The 10,923-nt window shown below is 47.8% G+C and overlaps 1 protein-coding gene across 3 annotated transcripts in view; it reads left to right on the top strand.

Moving 5' to 3' along the window:
• The first annotated feature begins 815 nt into the window (after positions 1 to 815).
• Positions 816 to 10,923, top strand: part of LOC134506888 (pre-mRNA-processing factor 39-like) — a 214,360-nt gene continuing 204,252 nt past the window's right edge. For all 3 annotated transcript variants that reach the window (XR_010068834.1, XM_063317268.1, XM_063317267.1), the window contains exons 1-8: positions 816 to 967; positions 1,919 to 2,229; positions 4,539 to 4,664; positions 5,370 to 5,488; positions 7,589 to 7,756; positions 7,882 to 8,080; positions 8,798 to 8,905; positions 9,462 to 9,626. Coding sequence is in view for 2 of the 3 variants with exons in the window: in XM_063317268.1 (XP_063173338.1) it covers positions 883 to 967; positions 1,919 to 2,229; positions 4,539 to 4,664; positions 5,370 to 5,488; positions 7,589 to 7,756; positions 7,882 to 8,080; positions 8,798 to 8,905; positions 9,462 to 9,626 (1,281 nt within the window). In the remaining variant the exon portion in view is untranslated. The remainder of the gene's footprint in view (positions 968 to 1,918; positions 2,230 to 4,538; positions 4,665 to 5,369; positions 5,489 to 7,588; positions 7,757 to 7,881; positions 8,081 to 8,797; positions 8,906 to 9,461; positions 9,627 to 10,923) is intronic.

The following is a 10,923-nucleotide window of genomic DNA, read 5'->3' as shown; positions in this document are numbered from 1 at the left end:
AACTACAATGGCTGGTATCAATTCTTACTTCATTTTCAGGGAGGGAAGTATCCCAAGAGCCAATACTGTTAATTAGGCTGACACATCGCACTAAGCCATCGAAGGCTGCTTGGGGTGTTGCATGAACGCAGCCATGGTGGTTGGTAAAGTGCATTTTGTCACTGTGGCACATGTGAGGAATCATTTCAGGGTTATTTACAAACTTGGAAAACTTTCTTTTAAAAAAACAAAGTGAAACAGCAAAATGGTCTTTATTGGTGTTTTTTGGTTTGGTTGACAAACAACCCACTTAGACCTAAAGGCTGCATTTGGAAGTGGTTAATTTAGGGCATTTTAACCAATAATATTTTGTTGTTCCAAGTGTGGAATAATAATAACAACAACAACAATAATAATAATAGAGATGGGCAGTAATAGAAGTTTGAAAAATAAATAAATAAATAAATAATTGATTGAATTTCTATGCCACCTCACTCTCAGTGACTCTGGGCAGTTTGGGTTGGGCAAACTCAGAAAAATGATTTAATTCAATTGCACCCATACATTTCTCACTGGTCTTCTCGTCTTTACTTCCATGGGGCTGAGAAAGGAAAGAAACAAAAACATCCAATCCCGGATTTAACTCTTCCGAGAGCCTAATTTATACTTCTATGGGGGAAGGGAGCGGCCGCTCGTGCAGCAATCTCAATTGCTCCAGAGACTTGCCTCTCTATCTTTCCCTCCTCTATGGGAGCTGCGTAAGCTTTCTGCTGATTGGCCAGGAGGCCACCTTTCCTGCCTGGTATATCCGGGTCATTGGGGCCGCGCAGGCGCAGTGCGGTTTAATCGGAGCCGCGAAGAGGACCCTCGAGGGAGACGGTGCGCTCGGCGGCCGCGGTGAAAATGGCAGAGGAGGCGGAGGAGACGTCGGCCACCCTCGGCCATGGCGGGGCGGAAGGCGTCGAAGAGCTCCCGGGGGCGGAAGCCGGTGAGAGGGGCTGCCGGGGCGGGGGAAACAGGAGTCTCCGTTGGTCACGCCGCTGCTGGGATGCGGGAGGAGGGATGGGGCGGCTGTGAAGGGGGTTCCCGAGGGCACTCTAGGGGAGAGCCAGGGAGGGCTGGGTGGCTGGATCCGACTCCAGTTTTTGGTTTTCGGCAGGAAACAGGATAAGCGGACCTTCCCTGGCTTTGGCATCCGATAGACAGCTCCTGAACGGGGAGGTTCTCTTCTCTGTTGTCGTGGGTCCTGGCGCTGGATGGATCCAGCTACTCTGAGGGGCTCCTTATACTAGTGTTTCTCCACCTTTGTAATTTTTAGATATGTGGACTTCAACTCCCAGAATTCCCCAGCATGGCTGGCTGGGGAATTCTGGGAGTTGAAGTCCACAAATCTTAAAGTTGCCAAGGTGGAGAAACACTGGCTTATATTATTGTGTGGTATTAAATGTACTTCTGGGAACAGCGTAGTAAGAGGTCTCTGTTAAATTTATGGTAGCAAAACATCAGGAGGCATCAAGTGCCTTTTCTGACTGGAGGATTTTGTTAAAAGGCAGAAGCTTTTGTGAGCTGTATATGCCTTTTAATAAAATGTGTTGGTCAGAAAAAGTGTTCTGATTTATTGGCTTATTTATTGATTAAATATGTCTGCTGCTTGTCTCCCAACGACTCTGGGTGTCTGACAAGTAAAAAGATTTTGAAAAATTCAATAAGAAACAAAAATAAAGAATGAAAGATAGAAAAATGACAGAAGCCAGACAGGAATGGGAAAAAAGAAACAGACCCATGCAATCCAAGGGAGCTTCACTCACCCTTGCGTGTATTGATCATCAAATACAGGAATTATGTCCTCAACTCAGGAGGAAGCCCAGGTTGCAGAACTAACAAACAAGTAAATGAAAATAAATATGAGGAAACTTCTCATTTCCTCCTGAATCTGCAGGCATTGACCAAGAGGTGCTTCTGAATCCCGGGAGTGATAGCGCTCCAAAGCCAGACGAGGCTGTGCCAGCGCAAGGGTGCAACGGGGTTAGTCTGGAAGACAACACTGCGGCTCTACAGGCTGAGCCAGCCAGAGAGGAAGTCGCTCAGCCTCCTGCTGCAGATGTGGGGATGCTGATGGCCTTGAGCCAGCCCATGGAAGACCTGTCCATCACGTACCCTCTGGAGTTTGAACGGTACTGGAGGGCCACTCAGGAGAACCCGCTTGACTTTACTGCATGGACCGAATTGTTACAATATGTGGAACAGGAGGTATGAAGAAACAGTGTCCCAAGCTACAAATTGATTGTTGGGGTTCAGCAAATTGCATCAACCCAGCCATTTTTAGTTTATTCAGTCAACCATGGTGAAAGCTAACCCTTGCTTAGTTGATGACCAACTCACAGGTAGTCCTTGACTTACAACCGTTCATTTAATGACAGTCTGAAGTTACGACAGCCTCAGAATGGTGTGCTTTACAGCCTGTAAAGAACTTCCGAGCGTTGCAAAGCATCACACACACACACACACACACACAGTCACATGATTGCATTTTGGGCGCTTGGCAACCAGCTCATATTTACAACCGGTTGCAGTATCCCGCAGTCACGTGATCACGCTTTGCAACTTTTTTGCTGTTTTTGCTGGCTTCACATAACGCCTGTCGTGATTCGCTTAATGACTGCCGTAAAATGGTCGTAAAGTCGGGTCCGGTCATGTGACTCAACTGACGGCCGCAGTGATTTATGATGGAAATTCCAGTGCCAATTCTGGTTGGATGTCAAGGATTACCTGTAGGTCAAAATGCAATGGCTTGATTGCGGAGCTGCTGATATTGACAGTGAGAATGGTCAGCTGCAGGTTCAGACATTTGGTGTAATGGTTAGCAGACGGTGATCCAGATTAGATTCTTCTTGGCAGCAGGAAACTTCCTTCTGGCCTCTCCACTGTCTTCTGCGCTGCCATTCCCATTTTTTAGGAAGCTGTGTTTGAAAGGCTTTTCTTTTGACGGTGGCTGTTCACTGCAGTTCTGCACAAGCGTTGCAAAACCTAAAGGATGGATTCTCCTGCTCTAAGAGTCCTCTCAAGGGCATCGAAGCAGGACAGAACCTTCACCTTCCCTGCTGACATTTAAAAACAAGCATATCCTGCAGAGGGTTGCTGTTTGTTGATATCACTGAGGGTAGAATTCCACCCCAGTTTATTTTTAAACTGGGTTTTTAAAGGACTTAATTCTGGGGGTCTCTATTAAATAATTGAATATAAGTTTGATTTATACAGGGTATAAGTTTACAGATATTTTCAAACTACTGAATCTCTGCGTTAAAAGGTCCCTTTTGAACTTAAAACGGAAAATAATTGGGAGACTGGTAGGATAACTGTTCTGGGGCCAACTCCGGGTCTTGCTTTTTATTGTGGGGTTCACCTGGAACTAGAGTGACACATGCCATTGGGTTTAGGGGAGGTTGCCCTGTATCATTTGCATGAGAAAAGCAAAGTCAGGTACATTTTCTTTCTGTTTAACAAAAAACCAAAGGGGAAGAGTTGTCAACCCACAACAGCGGCCTGCTTCACACACTGCACGAAACGGTAACGTTGGTTGCTTGGTTTTGGCATGGCACGTTGTACGTCCCTGGTTGGGTTTGTGGTTTAGAACGATGTGCAAACCGCAGCCAGTGACTGTTAACTAATGACTTTTACAGTAATGAGATTTGTGAACTCAGATGGGAGGGAGGAATATTTGAATCTAGTTAACACTCTGGGCTGCTGCTCATATTGTTCTTTTTACCCCTACCCTTTATTCTGCATCGGAAGAGCTTCAGGGGGCAGAGGTCAGTGGCAAAACATCTGCTTTGCCTGTAGATCCCTGGAGGGTCAGATAAATGGGCTGAGGAAGAAACTGGTGGGTGGAACAGACAACGCTGTCTTACCTCAGTAAAAGGATGATCACATCTTCCTGTAGTATTTTTCTTATGTGGGTAGATTCTCATGACAATTCAGACAGGAATCGCACATACAGGTGGTCCTTGTTTAATGACCACTCATTCAGTTACTATTCGAACTTACGATGGTGCTGAAGAAATGGGAGTTATGACCAGACCTCATACTTAACGGCTATCGCATCATCCCTGTGGTCACATGATCATGGTTTGTGACCTTTCTTGCCGGCTTCCCACAAGCAAAGTCCGTGGGGGAGCCAACAGGAAGTTGGAAGTCATGGTCACGTGAGGTCCTCGCTTAACGACAGCAACTGGGACTGCTGGAACTACCATCGTTAAGTGGCACAGACACATTGTTTTTCAACTTACAACCACATCACTCAACGATGGAGTTTCTGGTTCCAATTAGCGTTGTTAAACAAGGACTACCTGTAAGGCTAAGCCACAGTTTGCTTAGCTCAGGCTTATTGAATAAACCACGACTGGCTCGCATGACACAGCAAGCCAAAATCAAAGAGACCACATTTTGGCTTCTGTTCCATCCTAGCTTCCTGTACGTTCTTTGCAGTTTTTCTGCAGTGTTTGTATTTTCCTGCGTTTCTCTCAAAAACATCCAAGCTTTTCTCTCAACTGCTCTTGCAGAATCACATCTACGCAGCCCGCAAAGCTTTCGATAACTTCTTTCTGAGGTACCCTTATTGCTATGGCTATTGGAAGAAGTACGCAGACATGGAACGACGCTTTGACTTCATCAAGGAGACTGAGGAGGTACCCATGGAGATTGTGTGTGTGTGTGAGTATGTGCAGGGACGTCCCCGGCTTGACCCGCCAAGTGCAGGCTGCAGCGCACCCTACATTAGAACCGGTGCCACCGACTGGACGAGACAGGCCAGTTCCAGATGTTGCAAGAACAAACAAGAAGAGCTGGGCCTATTTTAGAGCATGCATAGATACGTGGATATTTTCTTAGCAGCACGCGCCACAGCAGGTGTGACCGTGAAATGAAACTTCTCTGTGTATCTCTGGTGTACAGCCATGGTAAGGGAGCCAGGGTGCCCGTGGGCAGGGCCATTGCAGGTGATAGAATGGGGTTGCCTAGAGTCATACATGAGATGGGCGGCAGAGAAATTTAAATAAATAAGTCTTGTGGATAGAGACCATTCCGAAGCTGGGGAAAATAACACTTCTTTTTTCCCTTGTGGATGCTCACCACGCTCAGTCCACCGCTGCTTTTATAACATCAACCTGAAGAAGAGTTCTGGAGAACTCAGAAGCTTGCAGATTTTTTGTTAATTTGGTATCACCCCACTCTGTCGACGGCATCTGGTTACCTTCTCCCATTGGCCCCTGCTGTGTTAGTGCAAATGTGGGGATATGCAAGGTCAGCGTGAAAAAAAATTAATTCACAGAAACCGCTCTTTGCACGTGGGGGGGAAAAAACACTAAAGGTTGGTTTTCTTGGCTGCCCTGCAGGTTTTCCAGCGAGGTTTGCAGTCTATCCCACTCAGCATGGACCTCTGGATCCATTACATCACTTTTCTGCAGACCACCCTGGATATGAATCATCCCGATTCAGCTCAGAAAATTTGTGGGTAGGTCATGGGAGAGCTTTGAGTGGCCGCTGAAACTTGGAGGTGCTGATGGAGAGACAAGGAGCTGCCGAGGGCAGTGAATCCTCCCACCTTGTCCTCCTTTTTCCCTCCAAACGTCAGTTCTGCCCCTCAGCCCCTTTTGATATGGCTGTTGCTTTGGATATATGAAAATGTGAAGTAAAAAATAAAGTATGTTTTGAGATGAGCTCAGCTCTTGTTAACTTCCTGCAAGTTCCCACTCGGAGCTTCAGCTCTGAGATCTTCATGTGGTCTCCCATCCAGAAACTAACCAGGTCCAACACTGCTTAGCTTCCCCATCCAGGTATGGTGAACTAGATGAAGACAGGAAGCCTTGTTTTTAAAACACAGCTTCCGTCTTTGCTTCTGTAGGTAACTAAGCTTAAATGTGGGTTCCCAAGACACTCTTCTCTTGCTGTTTTAGCCAACAGAACAGGAAAACAAAGACACGCTCCGTCCTGCCAAAAGTACACGGGAGCTCTAGAGGGGACAGGGATCCCCTCCTCACTCCAATGTGTGCCAAACGTGCCCAGTCCTGAGGCCAAGTATTTTAACACGCCCTTCCCACCTGAGCGCCACCAAACATGTTTCAATTTTCAATTTTATGTATGGCCAAAAGGCCCCGAAAGGAGTTACAAATAGGATCTAAACTTGACATTAGCTAAAACCGTTTAACAAATAAAATGTTTAATAAATATTGCATGATAGACTCAAACCCCCAACTCATTGATTTGTTACTAAAAGCCTTGTTTTCATAGCCGTAGTTAAAAATCTGGCTGTTGCCCCTGTAATCTTAGGGTTTTCACCTGCAAGTAAAATTTTTGCATGCTCAGAAGTATCTCTTCCTGGTTTGGATTTTAAGTAGGCCAAACAACTTCCTGCCAAAGACTCTAATAAAATCCACAATACAATAAAATATGATCCACCATTTTAGGATCAATACCATTACAGGGACAAAATCTTTGAGAGATGGAGATTTTTTGAAATCTACCGGATAGTGCATTTGATGGCAATACATTTAATCCAGCTTTTGAAAAGGCTATTCTGCGCTTACTTAAGTATAAGCTATTCAGACATTTAGGGAGTTGAAAAATATATCTGTAGTTAATTCCAAAGGTTACAGGTAAACACAAAACATTGGCTGTAGCCATTAATTCCTGTACTGAATTGTCTCATCATCTTTGTTTGAGATTGTCCACCTAACACGGAGGTTGGGGCACCAGGTTATGGAAGACACATCATGGACTTCCAAGGAAACCCCACCCTCCCTACCCAGGGGAGGGGAGCCAAGGCCCCTGCAGGCCTAGAGCTTAGTCTGAGAGATGGCCTGATCTTCTCCAGAACATCAGCTAAACTAAGGTGTTCCTGAGATCAGAATGAATCTAAGCTGTTGTGGTTTGTTCAGCAAATCATGACAAAAACAAACTCTGGTGTAAAGTGCAAACCCAGCCAAATCTCAGAAGCACCTGGATGATTCTTGACCGGTCGAACCTCGTGCTTCCTGTCCTTAGTGCAGCGGTAGAAATCTGTGAACGTCCCTGCACGTTGGACGAGTCAAGGATCAGGGGAAATTGGCCCAATGGAGCAAAAGAAGGCGTTTCAAGTTCCATGGGAACGGCAGTTGCTCGACCCCGTGTTCCGTTCGCCAGAAATAAGTCTGGTGCTGCCACTGTGTAGCAAAATTGAGCTCCATAAAAACAGGAGGGGAAGGATCCACAAACTTCAGGGGATTATTTATTTTATTATTGACTAGTCAAACCGGTGAGGCTGCCCGTTTATCTGACGAAACTGAGCTTAGCTTAGCGTAGCGTGGCATAGCATAGCATAAAAAAAACTTTCAAAAACTCGCAGCCTCAGAGGACAAAAAATCCAAAACCCCCACCACACACCGAGAGGCCCAACCAGCTATTAAAGACTGGAGATATTTAGCACTTAAAGAAGAGGATAGAATAGCCTGCGCTGGAAAAAGACGGGGCTTCTTCGGATCCTGACCGAGGACCCCCCTGCGACGGTGTGAGCAGACACCATAATGTTCCATCGCGGGTCTTTTGAAGCTGCTGATGTTCTTTGTGTTCTGCGCAGCACCTTCGAGTCTGCTGTGGCTGCCGCGGGGGTAGATTTCCGTTCAGACAAGCTCTGGGAGATGTACGTGGAATGGCAGAAGGAGCAGGGGGACCTGAAGGCCGTCACTGCCATTTACGACAGGGTGCTGTCCACTCCCACGCAGCTCTACAGCCACCACTGGGAAAAGTAAGTGCAAGAGGCGGGATACCTCTGCGGTGGCCTTCTCCCGCCCAGCTTCTGGCAGAGGCTTTGGGAAAGCCACCCCCAGAATGAGCTGCTTTCTGGATAGCCTTCCTTTCTTCCTAACGCAGCTTCAAGGAACATCTGACCAGCCATCCCCCTGGAGACATCCTCTCCATGGAAGAGTTGGTGTGGATGCAGTCCAAGATGGCCTCAGAGACAGTCACAAAGATGACAGAAATGGAAGCTGAGGAAGCGCCACCTGGAGAGGATCTGCCCCTGAAGGTGGTGGAAACCAAGCAGGAGACCGCAGATGGGAGTCAGGTGTTGGTGAGTCCATTTCTTGGCTGCACACTCTTGCAGCATCCCAGTCTTGGTTAGGATCTTCCCTATTTGTCTTCCCTGGCCCAATCCATAGCCAGAAGCTTAGGGGGGCGGGCAGCAGCAGCCAAGCCATCCGAACGTCTCTGGGTCCCGAACCGGATGCAGTCCGTATTGCTCAGGCGTTGGCATGTTTCATTGTGCTTCAGCTCTTCCTGCACCATCTGCCCCGAAAATGTAGCTGATGGATGTGGCTTTGCTTGTTCATAGATGGGTTGCGTGAACCCTTGTCTCCGCCTTTTTCAAAAATACCTGTCTGTTTTTGTCCCAGTTTGTTTTTTTGGCAGCAATGACACATTTTACGGTGGGGATTCATTCTGTTGGAGTGGCCGGCGGGGTGGCTGGATCCCTCAGCTGCCACGGACACGCTTTCCTGTGGGGCTCCCCCAATTCATTCTTGTGTGTGTAGTACGCTGGGCAAATCACACCATCATGTGAAGCCTGAATAGGGTTTATACCTTTGGGTGTGGCATTTCTCTGAATGCTGCCAATAAGGTTTCTTAACCAGATCTTACGGGTTAAGAGTGAAAAAGGAATTCAGAGTTAAGAGCTAAAATAGAAATGCCAATGGGCGGTTGCTTAGATCTGATCCCAGGGCCAATTCACTTATTTTCATAAAGATTCCCTTCCTTGATATCACTGATTCCCCTTCCTCTTGGATTTCAGGGGACGCTGGACCAGGATAAAGTCCAGGAGCTGGGCATTTCAATCCGCCAGCAAATCTTCAGTCAGAATGAAGCTGAAGTCAGCAAGCGCTGGAATTTCGAGGAAGGGGTGTGTACGACTGAATCAGATTTCTCGACCCGATGGGTGGGAAGTGAGTTTAACTCTCTGCCCACAGTGCCTGTTGAGCCTTAAAAGCCCAAAAGGGTGACAGATGGGATTTGAGGATCCTTTTCGTTAGCACATTGCCTGCTTCCCATCAGCAAATAGGTCTGCGGGGATCTTGGCCCCCCTTGAGGGATCTCCCCCAGTGTTTGTGCAGGAAGGGGAGAGGCTGCACAACCTCTGAAGCGCTGCCATCTCTCATGAACAGCCCTGGGCGATGGATGTGCCCAGCCTGGCTGAATTACTGAGCGGCCTTGGGGCAGGTCTGCTCCGGTTCTTTGCGGTGGGTCATCCAGCTTGTGCTTTTCATTTCTCTCGATTCATTTATACCCCACTTTTTGTCCACAAGTTCTAAGCAGCCCCGGAGTCACGGAGAGATCCCTGCCCACAATTCAGGCCGCCTCCCTCCACGTCCAGCACCTTAATCACTGAGCTATGCTGGTTCATCCTTGTTTCTCTGTGAAGCTCCTTCCATCCCTCCCACTGTCTCATTTTCCTGTAGATCAAAAGGCCCTATTTCCACGTTAAACCCCTGGAGCGAGCACAGCTGCGGAACTGGCGGGACTACCTGGACTTCGAGATCGCCAGTGGTTCCCATGAGCGCACCATCGTGCTCTTTGAGCGCTGCGTCATCGCTTGCGCCCTCTACGAGGAATTCTGGATCAAGGTGGGCAAGGCCTTCTTCTCTAAACGGGCCTGTCGGTCTGCCCTGCCTGCTCAGTGAATGAGGGGAGCAGTTCCCTCTCTTTGCCTCTTAGGCAGCCTCTGAGAGAGCGGCTAAACCCTTTTCTCGTCCTCGGGTGCGTGCGGCTATCTAGCAAGTAAAACTTGCAAGCATCATCTGGTTGGGGCTGGGTATGTTCGAATTGGCAGTAAGAGAAAGCACAGGTAGTCTTTGACTACAGCCCTTCGTTTCGTGACCATTCAAAGTTACGACGGCGCTGGAAAAAGTGATTTGTGGCTGGTCCTCACACTTACGACTGCCGCAACATCCCTGCAGTTGCATGATCAGAATTCAGACACATGGCAACCGGCGTATATTTGCGACAGTTGCTGCGTCCCAGGGTCACGTGATTGCCATTTGTGACCTTCCCAGCCAGCTTCCAACAAGCAAAGTCAATGGCGGTGGGGCTGGATTCACTTAATGACATGGCAAAAAAGGTCGTAAAATCAGTTGTGACTCACTTAATGGCCACCTTGCTTAGCAACAGACATTCTGGTTCCAGTTGTGGTCGTAAGTCAAGGACTACCTGAACTGGGTAGGATCCATTCAGAATACAGAGTGATGTGGAGCTGACAAGGCAGACCATTCCGAGCCTCCCTGTGGGACAGGCATTCAGTTCCCATGGGGCAGAAGAGATCAGGGCTCTGGAGGCCCTGGAGATCTGGGTTGGAAATCTAGTTCTGCCCCCAAGTAAACGGCCTTGGAGCAGAGGGGGCGGCTAGGAATTTTCAGTGGGGGTGGAAGGAAGCAAATATAGCAGAGGGGTCGTGGCAACAGCAGAGAATCGGAGGCACAATCATCCATGGGGAGGAACAAATGACAACATGGATGGCGTGACATCACTGTGCAGTCAATGCAAATGCATAATCCACGTCCTTTGTGTGATGATGTCATGCTGCTCGAATCATCCTTGTGATGTCCTTCAAATGGATGTTGATGTTGGGAAGAGTTTTTCTTACCTGGTTGCGCGTTATAGTTGTGCTAGAGAAAGCTGTGTGCAAAACCAGCTGAAATTCACCAGGAGACGAGCAGAGAATGATACTGGCACATCGTATCCACACACCACGTGGTGGGTTTGAGTGTAGCCTCGTGTGTTGCACAGATCCAGCCAGTTGTGATTCACTGAATAAACCCTCATTCAACAAACTGTGGCTTAGCGTGGTGGACAAAACCAGCCACTGGGACGCACAAATACACAACAGACTTTCTCCATCAGTTTCTCTTTTAGTGTGAGCCTATT

This window comes from Candoia aspera, chromosome 17 (genome assembly GCF_035149785.1).
Source record: "Candoia aspera isolate rCanAsp1 chromosome 17, rCanAsp1.hap2, whole genome shotgun sequence".
Lineage (NCBI taxonomy): Eukaryota > Metazoa > Chordata > Lepidosauria > Squamata > Boidae > Candoia > Candoia aspera.
Note: the sequence above shows the minus strand (reverse complement) of the source record. Positions and strands in the feature narration are given on the sequence as shown.